At 34.3% G+C, this 24,785-nt stretch overlaps 2 protein-coding genes across 7 annotated transcripts in view; both read left to right on the plus strand.

The window, feature by feature from the left end:
• Slimp (Seryl-tRNA synthetase-like insect mitochondrial protein) overlaps positions 1-8,650 on the plus strand; it is a 40,765-nt gene extending 32,115 nt beyond the window's left edge. Inside the window, exons 10-17 of one of the 5 annotated variants that reach the window (XR_013879405.1) lie at positions 2,056-2,138; positions 2,282-2,355; positions 2,610-2,736; positions 4,444-4,474; positions 5,410-5,490; positions 6,365-6,439; positions 7,277-8,122; positions 8,582-8,650. Coding sequence is in view for 1 of the 5 variants with exons in the window: in XM_080160056.1 (XP_080016182.1) it covers positions 2,056-2,138; positions 2,282-2,355; positions 2,610-2,736; positions 4,444-4,474; positions 5,410-5,490; positions 6,365-6,439; positions 7,277-7,372 (567 nt within the window). In the remaining 4 variants the exon portion in view is untranslated. Of the gene's footprint in view, positions 1-2,055; positions 2,139-2,281; positions 2,356-2,609; positions 2,737-4,443; positions 4,475-5,409; positions 5,491-6,364; positions 6,440-7,276 lie in introns of all 5 variants that reach the window. The other 4 variants (XR_013879406.1, XR_013879407.1, XR_013879408.1 and 1 more) reach the window with 4 other exon arrangements.
• A 13,496-nt stretch (positions 8,651-22,146) lies between these two features.
• LOC145318652 (uncharacterized) lies at positions 22,147-24,580 on the plus strand. 2 transcript variants are annotated; one of them, XM_080160065.1, is made up of 3 exons: positions 22,147-22,529; positions 23,024-24,068; positions 24,457-24,580. In XM_080160065.1, the coding sequence occupies exon 2, from the start codon at positions 23,043-23,045 to the stop codon at positions 24,036-24,038; it is 996 nt and encodes a 331-aa protein (XP_080016191.1). In that variant the 5' UTR covers positions 22,147-22,529; positions 23,024-23,042; the 3' UTR covers positions 24,039-24,068; positions 24,457-24,580. The 2 variants fall into 2 exon arrangements, with proteins under 2 accessions (XP_080016191.1, XP_080016189.1); XM_080160063.1 differs by having other exon boundaries at positions 22,148-22,529; positions 23,024-24,580.
• Positions 24,581-24,785: the final 205 nt, after the last annotated feature.

The following is a 24,785-nucleotide window of genomic DNA, read 5'->3' on the forward strand; positions in this document are numbered from 1 at the left end:
AAGGGAGAATAGTGGGTGGAGGATGGAAGGAGGGAACATTTGGGGTGGACCCATTGGAGGCAGGAGTTACATTGGAAGGAGCCAGTGGATTTTGTAACATCTAAGGAACAGATAGGACATGGAAATTTGGGGCTACGGGATTTAGGTGGGGGTGTAGGTTGTTGGGGGGAAATAGGTGAGAAGGGGGTAGGGGAGGCAGAGATGCAGGGTGGACAGGACCAGTTAGAGTTGTATTCGGATTTGGATGAGAGGAGGGAACATTTAGGATGAACCCAAAGTTGGCAGGAGTTACAGAGGAAGGCACCAGAGGAGCGGGTAATGTTGCGGGAGCAGGTAGAGCAAGGGTATTTGGGACCAGGATTTGGATGGATGTCGCCAGAGAGGATGAGGGGAGGAGGGGGGGGGTGATGTTGGATGTGATGTTGGAGGGTTGGAGTTGAAAGGCCTCCAAGGCCTCCAGAGCTGACAGGGGCTGACTTAAAAGCCCTTTAAGCCAGCCCCGTGGGGGAAACCCGGACGGGAGACATGGCTGTCAGAACAGGTGGTTTGGTGCAGGTTTGCCCGGGGGTGTACATCTTCTTCTCCTCCTCCCCGGATAGGTCCACTGCGGATAAGCTTGCACCCTCGGACCTGGTATGCAGTTTTAAACCTTCCCTGTTCCAGAGTGTTCCTATAATAAGCTGAACTGTAAATGATTCTGAAGTACATACAGACAGACAGACACAGATCCTGTTACTTAATTATAAGGATAAATGTTTTAAAAATTTAACAGAATAAAAACTGTCATCACCTAAAATAGATTTTAAATTCCATTCATGGTAATCCTTGAGTTGTAAAATAGGTTTTAGAAAATTACTTTGCTTATAAAGAAAATTGAAATTACTTTCATCGACTATTTTTAGCTTTTCCAATTATTTGATTGAGAAATTTTTCATTAGTTGAAAGAAAATGTAACTTTTTTATCTGATTGAAAATTTCATGATTATTTCATTATTTCTGGGTATTTTTAGATTGCTTTTAAGAAATTAGGTTTTACCCTTAAAAAATAAGAAAGGGGAGGAGGCATTTTCATCTGTAATTAAAATTTCCAAAAAAAAAGAATGCACTAAAGATAAGCTATAAACAAACTCATTTGTATATAAAGGACAGCAGTTGCAAGAATAAAGTGTAGGTAGTTATTTATTGCATCCTATCCAGGGGCGTCCAAGCTTTTTATTTTGGGGGGGGTAAAATTTTTTTAAGGGGGGGGTAATTTGGTTTTGGGGGGGGTAAAATGGCGCGCGAAGCGCGCCGCAAATTTTTTTTACCCCCCCCAAAACTTTTACCCCGGGGGTAAAATTTGCTTGGGGGGGGTAATTACCCCCCCCTGAAATCTGTTGGCAGGGGTAAAATTTGTTTACCCCCCCCAAAATTTACCCCCGGGGTAAAATTTTTTGGGGGGGTAATTCAAATTTTATAAAAAATTAGTATTAAAAATGCGCGCGAAGCGCGCAAAAATTTTTTTTGTTAGAGATTTTCTATTTTGGGGGGAGTATTTACCCCCCCAAAATCGTTTGGGGGGGGTAAATACCCCCCCCAAAATCGTTGGGGGTGCCTACGGCACCCCCAAGGTAGGGGTAATTTTTTTTTGGGGGGGGGTAATGCTCACAAAATTTTGGGGGTGCCTACGGCACCCCCAAAATCGTTTGGGGGTGCCAAATGTCCCATTACCCCCCCCCTTGGACGCCTATGATCCTATCATAGACATTTTTCCGCTGATAGTAAAACGAATGATGATAAGATTTGATACGGTTTAGTTAGAACCGAGATGCCCTAGGCTTAAATGGGCCAACTAAACTGGTATTGATTGTATTATTTTTTTTATCAATCGTGGAAAATTGTGTATAATATGATACGATGCTTGATTTTTTAGTATGGCTCAGAACCATGTTTACAAGCCAATGTAAATAGAAATTTAAATACACGGAGCCATTATAAAACATCACAGGTGACGTGTAAAGCTGCTTCGCCACGAAACAATAACTTGTTAGATTATAATATTTATTTTTATTGTAGGACTTTCAAGATAAAGAGTCGTTGAATGGAATGTTCTTAGTGGGCGGAGCTTCTAAATTTGCCTTTATATCATACTTTGCAAGGCATAGATAAATTATATTATAGATATATAAATATGTTTCTAGTGGGCATAGATAAATACATTTTTAGTAGATGGATCTCATACAAATATTCCTATAATATATTTTGCTTTTTATCCATGTTTAATTTATCTATTATGATGCAGGCATATATTTTTAAATCCTAATATCTTACCCCTGAACCTGTTTTCCATTGGCCGCCAGTATAAAGCTGTTCCAGGTAAAAAAAAACATGTTTTCTTTTATAATGCAGCATTTTGTTTTAAATAAGTAAAGGGGTTCCAAAGGCAAGGGGGGTGGGGAGGTAATATAATGTATTTACAAAAATTTTGGTGCTTACGGCACCACAAAAAATTTTAGGGGGTGGGTGAACTGAGTACACTTTTACCCCCCATTATATGTCCTTGACTTCACTGTTTCTTTGTCTTGTTTGTTTAGATTGGCTTTTAAAGAATTAGATTTTCTTGTTTTCAGAAGAAAGCATAGATTTGCTGCACACCCAACAGTCAACTGTGGTTAATTTCATGACCTTGACAAAATCTCGAGAACATATGGAAGAAAATCTACCAAAATTAATGGATCTCCTAACACAAATATTATCAGGAAAAATTTGATGAAATTATGTAATATCCCTTACAGTGCATTGCAGGGGTGTATATTCTACATGGGATCCCCTGCTCAGGTGAAAAAAAAACTAAAAAAATGTGTGGTAGGAGGAATGAAATATAGAGTTCTTTAAATATTTTTCCATTTTCCCCCCTACTTGGTGAGGAAAAAAAACTAGGGGGGGGGGGGAAATTTTGTAGCCGGAGAAAAAAAATCTTGTGCAGAATATACACTCCTGGTACATTGTCAAGAATAGAAATCCACTATCTCCTTATTTTGAAATACAATGAAGTTAGGGGGTGAAATGGGGTGATGATTCGTTAGTTTCTTTAATTATGTTATGTTATGTCAGGTTAGGTTATATTTGAAATAGGGTAGCCCAATAGGGTTATGCCACCGAAGCGACGGAGTGAAGCGACGGTTGTCCACTTGACAGGCACTTGAAAAACACCTGAAATTGAATTTTGTCCCTTCTCCCATAAGTACTTCATAATCTTGGCCAATTAATTTTTAACGGTTGCCAGCAAAGATTTTTCATAGGTTGTTTTGTTCTGTCAAACCAAGTAGGATGGAATAACTGTTGTTAAGGTAATCTAAGCAGATGGATTCTATTTTTAGCAAAATTGACAAACTTTTTGATATAAATAACTCTCAAACATAGAACTATAATATTAATAGTTTAGTTCCTTGAATAGTTTAATAGTTATTTATCGCATCGTATTATAGACAGCTTTCCGCTGATATAAAAATGAAATAACAAGATTAAAACCAGTTTTGTTAGCACCAAGTTGCCGAAGGTCCGGGCTAACAAAACCGGTAATAATTTTATGATAATTATTTTAATACGGCGATATTTTTTAATTTTAAAGTATGGATGAGAACCGATTCAAATCCAGCGGATATTAATCGGTTTCGAAGCTGTACTGGAAATACATTTCCTTTATCAAAAACCAAAATTATCTAGTTATTTATTTTGCACTATGAATATTGGAGATATTATCTTTAATCTTTATTTAACTACCAATTTTCAACTATTATAGCTGGGAATTTAATCTTATTATCTTTGATACAAAGTAATCAGTTTTAATAAAACAGGAACAAAAATGTCCATGAGTAACGCAGCTTATCCTACACAGAAAAATACCATTTTTTTGATCATTTATTAACACAAATCAATTTGGAGATTCACAAAAATATTGATTAAAAAAAGTTAAGTTTGTGTTATTTCAATTGAACATTTTAATACCCGTTTATAGGAAGCTATACTTAAAGGATGTTTCTTAGCATACCTAAATGTGTTAACTTCTGGAATCTAAATGGATAAGACAATGGCCGATATATTGCTGTACAACACCAATGATGATACACAAAATCACCCCATGTAATCTGTAGATTACAATTAGTTGATAAAACGTTTGAACACTCAATTTGATGAATTAAAAATCAAAATTCAATACAAGTCCCCAAACTTGTTAGGTCAACGAATAAGAAAACGTTAATATAAAACTTTGGAGATTGATGAAACAGCCCATTGTCCACTCACTCCTTGTGTTATTTTATGTCCTGTGTTATGTCCTCATTAATACAAACTTAAAGACAGACTCTAGTTATAGAGTTTCTATGCTACTAATTAAATAGATTTAATAATTTCGTACTTTAATAGAATTTTCATTGATTTTAAATATCATCAAATTTAATTTATAGAATTTGGAACAGTAAGAATTATTAAAAAGGTAATAGAATTGTTAAAGAATGGAAATTTTAGAACACAGCTACTCTTTAACTTTAATGTTCTGATGGTCTGTCTTTTTACACAATTACAAGCACCTGAGCTGGATCTTTAAATCATTTTAGTGGTGAGCCAGATCGGGGTGAGCCAACTTTCCACCAATGAGAGCACAACATTTTATGAAATGCCGCGCTGTGATTGGCTGAAATTCTGCTCATCCCGATCTGGCTCACCACTAAAATGATTTAAAGATCCAGCTCTGGAAAGTATATAGTTAAATATAACAAAAATACATATGTCAACACACTCAGGGAACTGAAGGAAAAGACAATGACCAATAAATTGATGAACATCACAAGTGATGATACTTAAAATTACCCCTTCTGTAGGTTAAAATTAGTGGTTGAAACGTTCAAACTCTCAACTTAATTAACCAACCAATCAAAATTTACTAAAAGCCCCAAAGTTGTTAAGCCAACGAAAAAGAAAACATTATTATAGAACATTGGGAACTAGTGCATTCAACAGCCCATTGTCCCCTCTCTCTCTTCAACACACTAGTAATTTTAAATAAAAATCAAAAGCAAGTAGTATAACACAAACATTTCGTATATATATTTTTTTAAATAACCATTAACCATCATTCGTTTAAAGCTAATTCAATCAAAATCATTTTTATTTTAAAAACCGTCAAAGTTCATCGTATTCTTAAACATATATTTAACTACTTGCAATAATGAAAACTAATGGTTTTAAATTCTTATTTTTGTTCATAATGTTATGAATGTTAATGTTAATTGAATGTTATTCTTATTATGTAGGTATTCGTTCTTGTTATTAATTTATAAAAAAAAATCCCAAATTAAATTTCACTTCGAGTAGTCGGGAATTTATTTTATTTCTTGTGTAAAAACGTGCGACATACTTTAATAATTTCAGGGGGCTCAAAGTTTAGAAAGAAGCGAGGAGTGTAGATACAGCTTCCAACTTCTCCTTCCAGTTTCAAATAAATACATAGAGGTATTTTATAATAAACTAGCGGCTATGCTCCTAGAGTCCTCTAGGGACACGTAAAATTGTTTCTTTTCAATCTACTTTAAAATATGCTATTTACCAAACATATTTTTTTTCGCCGCTAGATGGTGTTAATTATGTTAATAGCTATTTGCAAAAATGTCCGCAGGGCGGCGCTTTCTTAATTTTTTAAAATTTATTGTCGATTTCTCTGGGGAGGTTGGTGGTACCCTCCCCCAAAATTGTCATAAACCTTCCCGGGACCTATGAGAAGCTACCCTGTTAAAGAGAACCCGATCTGTTCAGCGGTTAGCGAGATCCTTCGGTCCAAACAAACAGACAGACAGACATCGTTTTACTTTGTATTATAAATTGTCCGCCTAAGCGGTTCTTAATTATTTATACTTGATTGTATAACGATGTCTGTCCGGCGGTTGCAGTTTTAAGTTGTTTTCTGGTTTGTGTGTGTGTGGAGGGGGGGGGGGGGGATGGTGGTGGTTTGGAACAATCCCTTTCTAATTGATAATCCCCGCCCCCACAAAAAAAAATATTTTGTGTTAGGTACCTAGTGATTTTGGCCTAGATACTAGTCTACTAGTTTGTTTGTTTGTACGTTAGGATATTGCTAAACAATCAATCGATTGAATACTTCTTTTAAGGGATGTTTTATTTATGTCACAGGATAAAGGGAAGCTTTATTTATTTTACATGATATAAAAGTATCACCCCCCCCCCCCCCCCCCATTTTGATAACCAAATTATAATTAGTTGTTTGACTCCACCCCCCCCCCCCCCATTCTCCTTCAAGTGCCCCTACAGGCCTCTAGGGGCGTAACTTTAGTTAATGTAACAATATATTTACATGCATGCTTTATTTTAGGTTGGTCATATAAGTGTTGAAAATGACTACTATAGCAGGAGACTCATGTTTAAACAAAAACAAGACGATTCATACAGGAAAATAAAGAAATTATGTATAAAAAAACAGCCTAAAACCTTTGACCTTCGACATTAGCTTCATTGGTAACGTGAGGAAGGTGTCGGGTTCGAGTCCGTTTCGCATTTTGTGATACTAGATCCGTTATGAATGTTTTTCATCGTTCTATAATCCTGTTGTTATGTGAAAATATTTATTTGTTTTTAAAACCCCCCTTTAAGGAAAATAACATTTTGATTATTTTTTTTAAAAACATTAATTGAAAGATTCTGCTAATTAAAAATAATGAAAAATGATTCAATAGATTTTTTATCATATAATTAGAAGATTTTTAGAATTAAAATTAAATCAAACTATTTACCTATTCAACTCTTGGATCTACTTGCGAATCTTCTCTACAATTTTCCTTACTCTACATTTATCCATATTTTAAATTGTGAGGCCTTAATTTTAGTTTATTTTATTAGAATGTATTAAGTATTGTCACATCTAGGTTTTTTTATTATATATAAAAGGCTTATGTTGGGCATGTGGTTTTTATATTTAAAATTTATTAAATTTTCCAGTAACCGATTGATATCCGCTGGATTAGAACCGGTTCTCAGCCATATTGAAAAATCATGTATAGGATCTTATTACAGACAGCTTTCCGCGTTTATTTAAAATGAAAAATTATAAGATCAAAACCAGTTTTGTGAGGCCCGAGCCCCGAGGGGCCAAAGGCGATAAATAACTAATCCGTATACACTATACACGTGACCACAGTAGACAAAACAAGGACACAACTTGTTTATTGATATACAACTTAAAATAACAAGAATTACTTATTGTAAAATACTGATTTCTTAATTAACTAGAAATATGTACACAATGTCGGGGAACATAATAAACATCACCAGAACTCTGCCAGTTGTCCTGGAGAACCAACAGAATAGCTGCATCAGCAATTAACAAGCAACAAAAATCCACCAATTTTTTTGTAATTTATTTTGCTAGTAACCTTTCCTTGTACTATGTAATGCTAGCAGCGCAGCTCCTGTATAACTAAGAGTAGTATGTATGACCGTCAGACTGCCAATCCCTAAGGACTCGTTTCTATATTTATTAATGGATTTTAAAAATTTATAATTAATGTTTTAAAGTAGCTTTGAGCAATATAATAAAGATAACTACTAAATTGAGGGTCCTCTATTTTAGGTAAGCTTAAAATAGGTCCTGTTTAGATCTTGGACAAAGTAGCCTCGGAAAGTAGCCTCCTAAGAAAAGTGAAGTCCACAAAATTCTAAACCACCTATACATTTTCCTTATGAGGCTACTTTTCTGAAGTAAATGTCCCGAGGCTACTTTGTCCCAGATGCTACTTTGTCCGGAGTATACTTTGTCCGGAGTATACTTTGTCCGAGGCTACTTTGTCCAAGTTCCTCCTGTTTTGGTTTTATGCTATTATTAACATAATTTTCACTGTTAATTGAAATGATATAAATTGTCTAGAAACTAAATTAAAAGAAAGTTTTCCCACAAATTATTAAAACTTTTTTTCTTCTAAAAATGCTCAAGTTTTTAATCCCCAAAAGTCTTATAAGGAAAATTTTTAAATACCATCCTTTCCTCTCAAAGACCTGTTAATATAAAATATATGTGGCTAAAAAAAATTTTGCACACTATAAATCCTTTCATAACCTACTCAGTACAAGACCACTGGTAAATGTAAAAATATTTTAAGACTTTTAGTTCAGCTTTATGTAATTTTTTATTTTTTTACTTTCCCAAAATTTTATTGCATCTGAATTATGGGTTCATGGTGCTCCCAGAAAAGGTCTTGAGGAGTCCGATTATCAATATCTCGCATGAGAAATGACGGAAAACCACCATCTTTGGTTTCTTTTGGGGAATTTTTAGAGGTTATTTGAGATTTTCTAAGACTAGGAACGAGATATTTATTACCTAACTAACATTAAAATAAAATATTATGGTTTTTTTTTCATTTAAATGTAGTACCCATTTGACTAGGCTTATGTACCAAGTACAAGAATCTAGCTCAATATTTAGACCATAGATGTCATTACGCCCTCCCCCCCCCCCCCCCCTCTTATATTGCATTGTTGGTATTAAGGCGGAAATAATAGCACAGCAATATTTTTCATTAAAATATTTGAAAAGAAAATAATTTTGAGTTTTACAAATGTTGTACAATCAAGGTGTTTTGTTGAAATAAATTTTTGAAATTTATTTGATTTTTACGTTATTAAATGTAATTTTACTCTAGGGGGCAGCAGTTCTGACACTTTTGCGTAAACAGTGATCATAGGCTTTGTCTTTGGAGTGATAGGATAGATTATTGCACAAAAAAGTTTTCTTTTAGGGTGTAGTTTTCCTATTTTTAAAAAAAATGGATTTGGCCTCCAGGTTCAGGTGCTGCAGGCCTCCAGGTTATCTCTGGACAGGTAAAAATGAAAAAAAAGGTTATTTTGTGAAATAATCTATCCTCTCACTCCAAAGACAAAGCCTATAATCACTGCACTGTTTACGCAAAAGTGTTAGGAACTGATGCCCCCCTTTATATTTTCTGGTGGTCATTACCATTGCAAGGTTGATTGTATCTGTCCAGTGGTTAGCGAGATACTTACAAACAGACATTCTGCTACTGCTATGTATATAATAGAAATGTAAAAATGGTCATTTTTGACATATTCATCATAATTCAATTTTACGCTTGTCTCGTTTTTGAAGAATTTTAAATATTATCGTTTTCCTTATGTACTAGCGGCTTCGCCCCTAGCCTCTAGGGGCTTTGACCCGAGAGGTGATAAAATTTTTTTTTTGCGAAATTCGTAAAAGGACCAAGGAAATCTTCAGCAAAAAAAAAATGGGGGGGGATTTTTTTGTTTTTGGGGGGTTGGGGGTGTCCCACCCCCCAAGAAAATAGCCTAAAACCACCACAGGACCAGTAGGTAAATTCCCTGAAGAGTAGAATCCAATCGGTTCAGTGGTTACCGAGATCTTAAGGGACGGACAGACAGACAGACTGACAGACATCATTCTAAATTGTATTATAGATTTCAAGAATAAATATTCCACAGAAGAGGATAGCTAGTATTGGCAAAACATTTAATAATAGTTATTTATTGCATCGTATTATAAACAGCTTTCCGCGTGAGTAAAATGAAAAATTGTAAGATAACTAATGGCTTAGTTGGCCCAGAGTGGCTAAATACCCAATTAATACATTTTTGATTTAAAATATTTTCTTATCGGTGGAAAATTCTCTGTAATACGATACGATACATGGTTTGTGAATACGGCTTAAAACTGGTACAATCCTGTGCATAATAATCTGTTTCAAAGCTATACTGGAATATATGTATACATTGCCTGATATTGTATAAAGTACTAGCGGCTTGAAAGGGGAGTTGAATCCCATTTTTTTTATTTTTAGATGTGTTTTTTTTTTAATTTAGAGGAAATTAATGGGTTTCAGAGCCATATTGAAAAGCATTTTGAGACCTTCATAATTATTGGATGATGAGTTATTTGGAGATTTTCATGTTCTCTACAATAAAATACTTCAAGCTGGCTGAAATAAAGACATCCTCCCCTTCTACTGGATGAACAAACTGACCAAGAAATGAGGTTCATATTGGTAACCTAAATTGACGACAAATTTTCCTCTGTCAATATATCCACATTCCACGTATTCTATTATTCTTTCATATATTAGTAGAAGTACGCGTACTGCACACATTTTTTCTGAGTTAAATTGTTTAAATTTTCGAAGAATTAGAGTTCTACAGTAAATCTTCATAAACTACTCTAGATACAAATACAGGTAGCTCTATTTTGTAAGTATGGATTCGTATTACTTAAACATGTATGATGCAAGTTGATTGGCTTAAGGTAGATTATTGCAGTTAATCTTGAACTTTTTAAAGGCGAAGCTTCTATCATTCCGTCCGTCCTACCGTCCGTAACGGTTGGCTCTTTTCTTCAATTTAAACAGGAGGTTAGACTTGTCCTATCAATTTCAAAGTGCTGTTTTTCATCATTAAAAAACTCCTTAAACTTTTTGCTATCAAGGGGCAAAAATACCTTAATACTTGATGGAAGATATTTTTAGGTCATGGGGCATTTTTCTGGTGACTTTTTCTTCGTGGAGGGTTAGGAGTGATTATAACCCCTCTCATAAAAGACTGTTTAGGACCAATAGTAAGTTTCCTGAAAAGTTGTTGAGCAATTGGTTAAGTTTTTTTTGCCTATTTTTATGAGTTTGAGTATGTTTAATGCCTTGATTATTTTCTTAATCTTTATTCTATGCTAATCTTACTTTGAAGAAAATTAGAAGAACGTGTTAAATTAAATTACCATTTCTCTCTTAATGTCAGGGGTGCAGGGTTAGGACAATAGAGATAAATTATTACCCATGTACTCCCTCAATCATTTTAAGTTAAAAGTCCACCTTAGGTATGTTTTGATTATATTATGATTGATATATAAAAGTAACAGAATCTCTATCTGTCTGTCTGCACTGAAAGATCTCGCTAAACTAAAATGGTTCCCCATTACATGGTAGCTTCTCATAGGACCTGGGAAGGTTTATAACTATTTTTTGGGGGAGGTTACCACTACCCTCCCAAGAGAAATCGCCACTAGAGATAATTCCTATTAGTAGCGAAGCTACTCTATAATTCAATTTGTCAGTCCGTCAGTAAGTCCGTAACGCTATGGGGGAAACGCGATTTTCTAGGCTCCTATAAAAGATAGACAGCTGAATTTTTTTGACAACATTCCCATTATTAAGGAGCACAATTAACTATAAAACATAAAAATAAAGTAGTTTTTAGGCTATTTTTGTATTTTTTACATTTTTCTCCATATCTTTGGTGTTTATGGTCCGATTTCCAAATTTTTTTCAGTTATAGATATCAAAATTAAATTAACCGTCGTTTGAAGTAAACAGCAATGACAGCCAGACTGCTTTTTTGCAGGTTTTAGGCTATTTTTATATTTTTTACATTTTTCCCCATATCTTTGGTGTTTATGGTCCGATTTTAAATTTTTTTTCAGTTAAAGATATCAAAATTAAATTTCCCGTCGTTTGAAGAAAACAGCAATGACAGTCAGACTGCTTTTTTGCAGGTTTTTTGGCTATTTTTATATTTTTCACAGTTTTTCGCATATCTTTGGTGTTTAAGGTCCGATTTTCAAATTTTTTCAGTTATAGATATTAAGATTAAATTTCCTGGCGCTTTAAGAAAAGAATCAATAGCGGTCAGACTGCCTTTTAGCAGGTTTTTGGCTATTTTTATATGTTTTACATATTTCCCCATATCTTTGGTATTTTTGGTCCGATTTTCAAACATTTTTGCGATGACAGTATCAAAATATTTTTTTTACATTGTTATGCGCATCTAGTATGTAATTTACATTAACCGTTGTTATCATACAAAATAAAACAAGGTTTCGTTTATATTTTCCCAATAAATCTATTCTTGATTTTAATAAATACTTAATCTACTTGTATATATTCTCATCCATTTTTTGTGCTTCGCTACTTATGAATGTTGTCACCCTTGTATATATATATATATGATGTGATATAATAGATTAATTTTAATATCATTGTCCGTTTCCTCCCTGTATAGTTCAATGGATGTTAGAGAGAGATAATAGTAAAGTGCTTTTATGTTTCCACTTTTTCAATTTAAATTTTTTCAATAGGTAATTTTGTAAAGAAACAAGGATGACAACATCCATAAGTAGCAAAGCTCAAAAATTATGAATGGATATCGGGAAAAAATTACTATGGAGCAGTGTCATACAATAAACATTAAACTTGGTAAAATAGTGAAATCACGAAATCTTTAAAATCACGAAAACTAAAAATCTAGGCATCTATCAAGTACTGTAGATAAATCTTAAACTTGATGGAAAAATGTAGAATATGAGTATATATATTCAATCCCTGATAATTTCAGCTGTTAATCCTGAAAAGGAATCGAGAAAATCACGAAAACCTAAAAATCTGGGAGTCGATCTAGCACCCCAATTAATAAAGAAATCTTAATAAAACTGGGTGAAAAAATGTTGAATGTAAAATTAATTAATCCATGAAAATTTCATGAAGCCCTTTATCTTGAAAAGGAGTTGAGAAAATCACGAAAACTTGAAAAGAATTGATCCAGCACGCCATACCGTTACGGACGGACAGACAAAGTAAATTATAGAGTAGCTTCGCTACTAAAAGATATCTAAAGTAGTTAATGTTAAGGCGTGAGGGGACAATGTTTATTAAACTAGTCTCCAAAGTTTTATAACAATGTTTTCTTATTCGTTAGGTTAATATTTTTGGGGACTTTTTTTTGATTGGTTGGTTCACTAAATTGAGTGTCAAAACATTTCAACCAATAATTATCATCAACTTTTAGTGTAATTTTGTTTATCATCATTGGGAATCTAAATCAATCTATCGGGTGTTGTCTTATCCCTTTAGATCCATGAGTTAATTTATTATAATTCTCAAACACCCCTTTTATAGTATCGAAGCTACTCTCTAATTCTATATGTCCGTTCGTCCATCTGTCCGTAAGTAATGAATTAGGGGAAACGTGATTTTCTCGGCTCCTATAAAAGATAGAAGACTGAAACAACATTCCCATCATTAAGGAGCACAATCTTCTATAAAACATTGATGGCGGTCGGACTTCTTTTAGCAGGTTTTTGGCTATTTTTAAAAAAAATATTTCCCCCGTATCTTTGGTGTTTTTGGTCCGATTTTCAAAAATTGTTTTAATAAGAGTGTAAAAATTCATTTCCCGTCGTTTCAAGAAAACATCCATGGCGGTCGGGACTGCCTTTTTGCAGGTTTTTAGCTATTTTTATATTTTTCAAATATTTCCCTAATCTTTTAGTGTTTTTGGTCCGATTTTCAAACTTTTTGGGATAACAGTATCAAAATATTTTTTTCCGCTGTTTTGAGCATCCAATATCATATGTAATTTACTTTGACTTTCAGTCTGTTAGTCATCATACAAAATAAAATAAGGGTTCGTGTTTATTTTCTTGAATTAATCTATTCTTGAGTTTAACAAATACTCTTTTAAATCTACTAATATGCATTCCCAGCCACGATTTTTCATGTGCTTCGCTACTTGTCATCCTTGTTTCCTCAATTAATACAAGCTAATAAAGATTTTGCTTAACAAGGATGGCAACATCCATAAAAGCGAAGCACTGAAACGGTAGGACAAACGGACATTAACACTCGTATATATTGTCAGAACTGAATAATAAGCGTCGAAGCAAAATTGTAAGTAAATTTGTTGAAAAACTGCTTGATACAGGATAATATTTATGGACTTACTTACATTTTTAGGACTTGATTACAGAGTTTCTTCGCATATAACATTATACTTTGTTGTCCCAGGAATCAATATACCAAAAATCAGATCAATCGGATAATTAGATCAAATAAAAATTCGTTGTTAAAAAGTAAAAAAATCAACATGTTTAAAATGGACGTACGGACATTCTGGTAATGATTGCTACGCTTTCTAAATCGTACCTAACTACTACAGGAATCACCATGCAAAGTTTGATATCTTTAGGACAATTATAACATGCCTAAATTAACGAAAAAAGCTATCCGCTACGGACGGAGCGACCCTAATTATAGAAAAGCTTCGCTTTTAATAATTCTAGGAAAGATTAATATATTGTACAATTACTCAGGAATCAAAAGGGATAAGACTTTGGCCGACAAATTGATATACATCCCCAATGATGAAACACAAAATTACCCCTTCTGTAGATTACAATTAGTGATTGAAACGTTTTGGCAATCAACCTAATGAACCAACCAATCAATGTTCAATAAAAAATCCCCAAAGTTGTTGAACCAACAAATATTATTATAAAACTTTGGGGATTAGAGTAATAAACAGCCCAATGTCCCCTTCCTTCCTGCCAATTCCTCGAATGCTAAGTTTCTTTTCTTCATTGTACCCATGCTATGAATACATATTTGTAGGTATTGTATTTTGTAAAGGGTCAGCTGAATCTTAGTTTCCGATTGTGTACGTAGCACCCTCATCCTATCTCAATATTTACTACTACCTAAAAAAGCTTTAAACTTCAAAAAAATCTAAATTTGAAAATTAAAATTTTGAATGTATAATGTATAAATCGTTTATATACATTATATCGCTTTTCCCTTTGAGCGGAGTAGCTGAAAATAGCTTTTGCAATAGTTGGGTTATCTGTCGTACAACTTCGGAAATTAGGGAAAAAATGGGTAATTAATTTTCAGTTGATCTTGTAAAGGAACAAAAACATTAATCCTAAGGATTTGGCACCAGCTACTCTCACATATTTCCGAGAATCAATAATCGGGAATAGTCCCTTTCGTGACAACGCCCCTTAAGGGGCGATTCGTCGTATTTTTAAAATGTTTTTTTAAGGATATTTTAGGTTAGGTTATATTGGGTTAAGTGATTGCCCCACAGGGTTAGGCTATTGTCCCCGAAGGGTTAGAGCCCCCCGCAGGGGCTAGAAATAGGAGAAAAGCTACTGTGAAAAATACGAAGAATCGTCACTTAAGGTGCGTTGCCACAAAAGGAACTATACCCCAATAATCTAAATCTGTGGCGTGCGGTAGGGGGGTGTCAACACCCTCCTTAAAATTAAAGTTTTGGTTATATACATTTTATCCTAGTAGCGTAAAATGGGTAATCACGTTAGAATTTTGTCTCAGTTTTGACCTGAATAGAAGCGCGAAATTACAAACATATTCATCCCTGATTTTATTATCAAGTAACTGGATGTATGTATGTGTAGGCATCTTTTTTTTCAAACATATAATGCTGCAAAGTAATGAATAAATTCGTCCTTGTATATTAATATACTTAGGAATAGTATTGTGTATAAAACTCTGGGAGCTAACGTGATAATACAATGGCAGATAAATTGTTGTACATCCCCAATGATGATACAAAAAATTAACCCTTCTGTAGATTAAAATTAATGGACACTCAACTTAATAATCTAATAAATGTCCCTAAAGTTGTTAAGGTAACAAATAAGAAAACGTTTTTATAAAACTTTTGGGACTAGTATAAAAGACAGCCGATTGTCCCCTCCCTTCCTGATAAGAAATGAAACTTATAGGCATAATACAGGGGTTGGGGAATTAATGGTTAACAATGTACGCATTTGCACTTAGGGTGCCAAAATATAGTATTTACTAGCAGGGAGGGAAGGGACATTGGGCTGTTTATTACACTAGTCCCCAAACCGTAATAATGTTTTATAATTCGTTGGCTCAACAACTTTGGGGACAATAATTGAATTCTGTTGGTTTGTTCATTAAGTTAAGCGCCCAAACATTTAAGCCACTAATTGTAATCTACAGAAGGGAAAATTTTGTGTATCATTATTGGGGATTTAATTGTACATCAATTTGTCGGCCATTGTCTTATCCCTTTAGATCCCTGGTATTTACTAGTGTTATTTATTATTATATATACGTTTTTAAGTATAAGTAAGTATGGGTAGAAAAAATGTATACTCATCAAAGAGTCGGAATTACATTGTGTTCTCAATGCGTTTTTTTTTGTTAAGAAAATTAAACATTGATATCAAAATATTTAAGATAAAATAAGGTTGACAATCGAAACTCCTTTATAATCTTATGAGAAAAAAAATATTATAATTATAAAAGTATAGGTATGTATGATCAGTTATTTATTGAATTCTTAATTGATATATCTCATTTTAAATATCATAATGTAAACTCTATAAATTGTCAATGGATAGCAGGAATTTAGAGTATTGTTTGTGCCATCTCCTAAGCTAGGGGGTACCTGGCAGCACCCAGAAATAAGGTATAACCAACAAGCGAAATAAATCTAAAATAATAATTGGGGGGCAAATTTAGTGGTCGTCAATTTTACGATGTGTTGCCCCCCAACCACAGCTGTAAAACACGTATAGGTTTAGTGATTTTTTTTCTGAATTAATTTCGTTATTGGTATAAGCTGGGCAGCCCATAATAAACATTATTATATTAAAATATTTATCTTTTAATAAAGTCTACATTGCTACTTTTTCCAATGATATACCTTATAGTTGCAGGAATCTGCTTAGTTTGATGTCACTCTAATGGAAAGTCAAATTTGAAATCATGTGATTTAAAACCACCCAATATAAATGATGCAATACCCAAGTCGCAGTAATATTATTAAGGTTAAGGTCATCCAAAACCATTTAACCTTTTTTTCTTTGTTAATTAATGTTTACTTAAGTGAAGAATTTTTAGACCCTACATAATATTGTTTTCTAGTGTTAATACTTTTTGAGATTGGCATCTGAAAAATCAGATTTTGCACACGATTAGGCGGTCATACACCCTTCAGACAGCCAATCTTTTGATAACACGACCTTTGTTTGAAAGTCCTATTTGGGCATGGTACGGAGTTGCACCTATTTTTAGCCCATGCTTTCACCCTACTCTAACTTTTTAATCTTTATGCACGTTGTTAGTTATGACGCTGGGTGGGGCAGAGATTCGAACCTATCAACTACCCGACACAGTGTAGATGGTCTACTTGTTTTGTCGTGTTTCTTACTACTTTCAAATGATATCATTCAATTAATCTAAATAGTTCTTGCAAAAGTTTGGGGTATAGTCCCTTTCATTGCAACGCCTCTTAAGGGGCGTTTCGTTGTTTTTTTACAGTAGCTTTTCCCCTGTTTTCCCCAACTTAAATTAAGATAACCTAAAAAAAACTATAAATTTAATGTGAAAATACGACAAAACGCCCCTTAAGAGTATGTTTTGATTGTTCTAGTATTTTTAAACTCTAACACGAATGAACTAAAATGCGTCGTTACATTACTATTTTTCTTTTACCTAATCGAAAGAATATAATTAGTTGTTTTTTATGTGTAATTAGAAAGTGGTTAATTGTTTCTACCAGGGGTGTAGAGGCGCATTTTCCCGCGTTTTTTTAAAAGCAAAGCTTTTCTATAATTAGGGTCGGTCAGTCCGTCCTTCAGTTTTTCAACAAATTTACTTAAAATTTAGTTACTACTTTATACATTAATATTATGATTGTTCAAGTGTTAATGTTCGTTTGTCCTACCATTTCAAAGCTTCACTTTTATGGATCTTGTCATCCATTTTTTACAAGATGGCGAAGACTTTACTATGTTTCAAGCATAACTAAATATATACTTATTTCTATTTTAAACAGGGCTCGACTTCCGATTATTATTTATTAAAACAAGGATGACAACGTTCATAAAATGAAATCTATGAAACGGTAGAACAAACGAACATTAAAACTTTAAGTGTTTTCAAAATATCAAATGAATAGGATAATTATATCACATGAAAAATTTTTGCCAAAAAGGTTATAAATCAACATATTTAAAATGGACGTACGGACCTTCTGGTAACGATTATAGAGTTGCTCCGATTTCTTATTTATACCTAACTGTTATAGGAATCATCAGGCAAAGTTATAATCTATAGGCTATTTTAAAGATGATTTTTTTAAAGATGTGGCGCTTGGATAGCATTGTAGTTACATAAGTGACTACAGGAGGAACAAAATGGCGGCGGCTGAATATAATCTAGAGAAACGGCGCATTGACAAAAAAAATTTAATTTACTCTAATCATCCGCAAAGTGGAATTATGTGGTTACAGATTGTCCAAATCGAGGCAGCTGGCTTGTATCCGAAACATTTCAATTTTTACAAAGATTATTATTATAATAAGGTATTATCTCAAGAGTGTTGCAACTCCTCAATTGTAATCAGAAGGTCAAAACTTTCATTTAAAACACATTGTCTTTTGATTCTAAAAAAAAAATTGAAATAAAATGGTCATTTCATGATAATAAGGCGCGATTTTATCATCATTGTATTTCTTTATTAATTACTAGCGGCTTCGCCCCCAACCTCTAGGGGCTTTGCCCTAAGAGGTTTTATCAAAGTAATTTTTCGTTTTTTATATTTTAAAGAAAATTAATTTTTTTTTGGGGGGGGGGAGATATTTTTCATTTTTTGGGGGGTTTAGGGGTGTCCCACCCCCCAAGTAAATAGTTATAAACCTTCCCGGGATCTATGAGAAGCTACCCTGTAAAGGAGAACCAGATCGGTTTTGCGGTTAGCGAGATCCTTCGCTACAGACACACAGACAAACATCCTGTTACTTTATTATAAGGATGACTAAAAAGGCAAAGAATTCGGGGAGGGTGAGGACAATGGGCTGTTTATTACACTAGTGCTTAAAGTTTTAAAATAACATTTTTTTATTCATTGGCTTTACACTTTTGGGAACTTTTATTGAATTTTGATTAGTTGTTTAAGTAAGTTGAGTGTCCAAACGTTTCAACCCCTAATTGTAATCAACTGAAAGAAAAATTTATTTATCATCATTGGGGATGTACATCAATTTATTGTGCATTGTCTTATCACTTAAGATACCTGCAAACAATTAGTTCGTTTATCCAATGTCATATTGGTCAAGCTTCTTTTTTTTACACGGCTCGGCAGCCGCGTGTGAGCCTCAATGAATTCAGCTTTTAAATTGTGCTGTCTGTTCAAAACCTGTTCCTAAACAGAGAATCCATCTTTTCCAAATTTTCTCTCAAAAGCGAGTTTAAATTTGAGGCTTATGCGACGCGGTTTTTATGTATATTATCATTCTTGTTATAATTCAAATTATGTACATAAATGTACAAAAGTGTAAAGATAATCTCAAATATTCATATAAAAACTTTTTAGCTTGTAAAAACACATGAAACTTCAGGAGTGAAAGGGTTTTGGTAATCCTAAATCTTTTTATAGTGCCTATAAAAAAATGACGTCATTCTGCCCTTTGTCCTATTTATTAGCCTAACATTGGTCATTTGTATTGTATGACTTCATTTTTTTTATATGCACTATAAAAAGCTTCAGTTATCCTATTTTATAAAGTCGTAAGGTTTTCTGTGAAAGCTTAAGATTTTAATAACTATTTAACGAATTAGGTTATCCATTTTTAAAGGTTTAAATTCTTTCTGGTAAGTTATTTTATTTTTTAATTTTAGCATTTGTATGGTTTTAGGCTAGTTTTCTTACCTTTACAGTAACACCCACTTTGATTATAGAACCCCTTGACACTAGTTTATTTCAAGTTGACAAAAACAAGGATGACACCATCCATAATTATAGATGTTCATAAAAATAAGAAAAATAGACAGATAATGTTAACTCATTTTTATTTATTTTTATTAATTTTTTATTCTCTTAAGTAGTTATTTATGTCATTGTATTATAGACAGCTTTCTGCGGATTTTAAAATTAAAAATTAAAAGATTAAAAGCAGTTGGTTGGCCCACAGTAGCCGTAGGCCCAGGCTAAAAAACTGATATTTTTTTTAGTATCAGTGGAAAATTGTTTGAAATACGATGCGATACATGTTTTTTTCAGTATGGCTGAGAACCGGTTAAAATTTAGCGAATATTGATCGGTTTCGAAGCCATACTGGAAAACTAATTATATCTTTTCCAACTGAACAAAAATAATAATACTGATGCCAAATCTCTTTAATCCATGTTTAAAATTTGATGCACAACTTTTTACATAAAATTTGCATTAAATTCATATTTGCAAGTTTTTTTTGGGTCGTTTTGTGGTTATAGCGTCACATATCAGGAAGGAAGGGAACATTGGGCTGTTTATTACACTAGTCCCCAAAGTTTCTGAAAATTATCTTATTCGTTGACTTAATAACTTTCGGGACTTTCATTGAATTTTGAATTGTTAATTTATCAAGTCGAGTTTTGAAAAGTTCCAACCAATAATTTTTTTACTACAGAAGGGATAATTTTGTGTATAATCATTAGGGATGTACATAAATTTATCGGCCATTGTCTTATCCCTTTAGATTCCTGAGTTATAGCGTCATATAATCAGAATCTCATTAAGGGCATCTGATGAGAAAACTTTGAATTTCAGAATTTACAATTTGCCGCTATAATAAACCAATTATTTACTAAGTATATTTGCGATAACTTTTATTTAATGAAATCTTCCAATTTTTAACATGTACAAAACGGCCTGCTTAATTGCTTCAAGATCCATGTCAGATCTATATAGGAAATAAATGTCTATAAACGAGCTCAAGTTTTCCAAGGAATATTTGTTTAAAACTCATAGTGCTCCAATAATCCATAATAAACTCTCACTGCCCAGAACGATAAGACCCATTATTTTACTTTATTAGAAATAAATTCCTTTTTTAATTTCATGTTGCTATTTACCTTATATCAATGTATTTAATTTCTAATCATAAAAAAGAAAATTTAAATTTATAATATAATAAATTTAAGAAAACTCTGTTTTAAAAGAATTCGATTGTGGCGACACTTTGTGTGTTCAAATATTAAACTAAAATTGTAATCATCATCATTAACCCTTTGGTGATGGTAATGTAAAGAAAAAAATATAATTTAAAAAATCTTTTAAAAATCATTTAGATTATTAAATATTTACTTTCTTTTAGATAGTAATGCCGGGTGAGGAAAATAGATTTATTGAGAAATAGATATGCATATAGAAAACTAGCCAATAGGGAGATAATTATATCGAGCCAACTCTAGTGTCTAAATACAACCAATAATACGCTGCATTTTGGATAGGATATACGCTTGATTTGTTCGTTTTAGCGTCAATTTCGAAAATGATGTTATTGGGCAGCTACTATGAATCTGATTCGATTGCTTGGTGGTTTACTCCTTGCTTGGATGGGTTTGGACATTTTTGTAATTTTTTTTCTCTAGTACGTTATAAAAATGATTGTTATTTTTACAAACGAAGCTTTTTTATAATAAGGGTCGGCCCGTCGGAACAGTATCCTGTATTTAAGTAGTTTTGCAACACATTTTCTTACAATTTTATTTACACAAATACATTCATATTCTGCTTATCAAGTTCTGACACTCCACAAATAATGATGTTCGTTTGTCCTACGGTTTCAGAGCTTTGCTTTTATGGATGTTATCCTTGTTTCTCAATTGATTTATACTACCTATTTAGCTTTTCATTAGACCTATATGTCATGTTTGTTTGTTTTTTAGTAGAGGAAGGGTTTAGATCTATCTCCAGGGCCTATCCTTCACCATATTTCAAAGTTATTTATCCAAGTCTAAATAACACATGTTATACAATATCTAACCCAAAAATAAAACAACAATTAGATATTAGTCCAAACTAAGCTATGAATAAAACACACAAACTGAAAATCTCAACCCAATTATACGAACCTATAGTAATAGTGTCTAACTTTTTATCTTTGTGACGTAACAAAATTCCATCTCTTTTTTAGGGGTTTCCTTTCCCACCTCCCCTCTCATCCTTGGATTTTTGTTACGTCACAAAGATAAGAAGTTAGACACTATTACTAGGTTCAATTATACCAAACATAACCATCACTTAGTTTTAGTTTTAGTTTTAGTTCAGAGAGTCGGGCTGAGCACACGCATTTAGCAAGCTCTCCCCCGCCCTACCCCATGTGTTAAGCTCAGTTCTACCTTCCCCCTCTCTCTCAACTAGTTCCCCTCTCCCCACTGCCCGTGGTCACTCCGCAGTTGGAGGAAAGGGAAGACACTGTAGCCAGAGGGCACCTCGTATTTAGGCCTGGCAATGTGTATGTGTTAACGTATCGGTCAATTGTTAACACAAAAAAAGTGAAAATAAAACATTAATGAATTAAAAGTTTTTTTTTAACTTATGTGTAACCTAATCGCTTTAACTTAATGAACAATTTTTGGTGAAAACACTCTCAAATTTTTTTTTGATAATTTTATGATAATTTATCGGTCTGGCAACATTTTTACCGGCGCAAAGTACTCCCGACAAATAAGCTCTCCCATTGGCTAACATTTTTTCGCGTCCCACCATTGGTCAGCTGACCCACACTCACTCAGCACCCTCGGTTCCGCCATCTTCACTTCATCATGGCCTGTAGTACGTGTGACAACCCAGAATATTGGTCAAAGTTTAAAACAAATTTGGACGCTGCTTTGGATGTTAAGTTTAAAGAATACGATGCGAATATAGCTAAGGTAAGGGATGAGCTTATTCATAGTACTTTTGCCAGTCATAAAACCGAAATAAACGATATTAAATTGAGAGTCTCAGATTTAAATGTTAAAATTCAATCTATCGAAGGTATAGAAAATTTCGTAGATGCTAAATCTGTTGCAAGTGAACAAAAAGCGATTAGGACCACGATTACACAACAAAAAGACTATTTAAACTCTATTGAATCGTCGAGAGAAAATTTCGTCAAATTTCAACTTCTACAAAACTCGATAAGAGAGCAAAGGTGCCGCGATTGGAGTTGTAGAATAGTGAATTTTCAGCAGCCGTGGAGCCGTGAAAATATTACAGAGTTTATCATATTTAGAAACATTATAAGGCCCACCCTTGAAGCCGCTCTTAAACGTGGAGAATTAGAATATATTCCCTCACATTTTTGTGATATCGTCGAGCGTGCCCATATGCTCCCATATACAAAGGGCCAGATCCCCGTTTTTATTTTTCGTTTTATGTCTAGATCCTACCTCGACGCGTGGATGAACAATAAGAAGGCTGTGCTTGACCGTTACAACGCCGAGATCAAGAGGTTCAATCCCAGGAACAACGCGTCACCGGTCCCGTTCTTCCCCAATAGGTTAGTCCAGGCGAAGCAAGATATGTCCGACCTCAACAGGAAGACCATGACCTTTGTGTATGCCACAAACCAGATTTCGAGGGCCAAAGTCGCTGGCCAACATGTCCAATTTCAGCTCAAGAACGGCAGCCGCTGGATACGCTGCCTTAACCCGTTTGGCAAAGACCTGAAGGAAATGGCCCAACCCATACCTGGAAGCGAGGATTTTTTTCTGTCAGAGGCACCGCCTATCCTTTGTTTCAACAAGCTAGCGCCTGAGGAAAGGAAAACATTCTTCTCTAATCAGGCTGACTTAACAGAGGATGACTTCCCAAGACAGTTTAGTACGATCACAGCCCACCCTTCCAGCACGATTCAACATAATTTAACGTCTGCCCCTGCCCCAGCTCTTGGGGACCTAGCTGTGTTCCCTCCCATAGACTCTGCCGCAACCGTCGCAACCGCCGCACATACAGCCGTTGCACCAGCCGCACAGCCCACACAGTCAGTACCTGCCGCCGTCGCATCCGCAGCCGCCGCTACAGCTGATTTCACTGCCGCACCTGCCGCCGCGCTCACCGCCGCACCTGCCGCCGTGACCGCCGCCGCATCTGCCGCCACGTCTGCCGCACTTGCCGCCGTGTCTGTCGCCGTACCTGCGGCATCTATTGCCGTACCTACCGCCACACACACCGCCGCACTTGCCGCCACGTCTGCCGCATCTGCCGCATCTACACCTGTCGTTGACTCAGCACCTTCCGTACCTGTTGCCCCTGTCGTTGACTCAGCACCTTCTGTACCTGTTGCCCCTGTCGTTGACTCAGCACCTTCTGATCCTGTGGCCACGAGGGCCAAAGCTAGAGACACCGCCAACAAAGCTAAGCAAAGCAAAGCTACAAAGGCGGTAATCACATCATGAGGTTAAGTATCTTATACGTCGGAAAAAAAGGTACTTAACAAAATTATTATCATCATTTTTAAATTCATTTACAAAGTGATTTATTTCGAAAAACTTAATGTTTATATCCACGTAAACTCTATATTATTATAATATTAATATTAAATATTACCCAACTTGTTAGAACGCCAACATAGCATATTAATTTCAATCTATTTTTCTTATTTTTCTGCTGATTAGCATATAAAATACTTGGAACTTGTATGAAAATGAGTAGGGGGAACTAAACTAGCTTGAAATGTGTTGCCACCCCCAACACACACATAAACTAAACGCTATCGGAATAACCATAGTAAATATGGTAATTTTTTTCGCTTTAACGATAATATATTGTATATTACCTATTTTTATTTGTCCACTAATATCTACTGTGTTTCAGATGTCCATACTTGATGTTAAGACGATTCCTCCTGCGGTGCTCCTGGACCAGCTCTGCTATGACAAACCTCCCTAATGATCAGATTAACCAGGATTACGGTAACTTAAACGATAACATTGGTCTAAATCTTATGAATCCGATTTACGGCGACTACTTTAACGATTTTGAGAACGAATTCGGAATAAATTGCGTTTTTTCAAGTGAACAAGGTATCGTACAGAAACTGAAAACATTCAATGAAAACCTTCTCAATATTTTTAGTATTAATTGTCAGTCATTACATTCTAAATACAATGATATTGTCTCCACTGTAGACTTCTTTAGACAAC

Source organism: Acartia tonsa, chromosome 5, assembly GCF_053477335.1.
Source record: "Acartia tonsa isolate MP-2025a chromosome 5, ASM5347733v1, whole genome shotgun sequence".
Classification (NCBI taxonomy): domain Eukaryota; kingdom Metazoa; phylum Arthropoda; class Copepoda; order Calanoida; family Acartiidae; genus Acartia; species Acartia tonsa.

Coding starts and splice junctions, on each gene's coding strand:
- LOC145318652 (XM_080160065.1), top strand. CDS start 23,043: ATGAACAATAAGAAGGCTGTGCTTGACCGTTACAACGCCGAGATCAAG.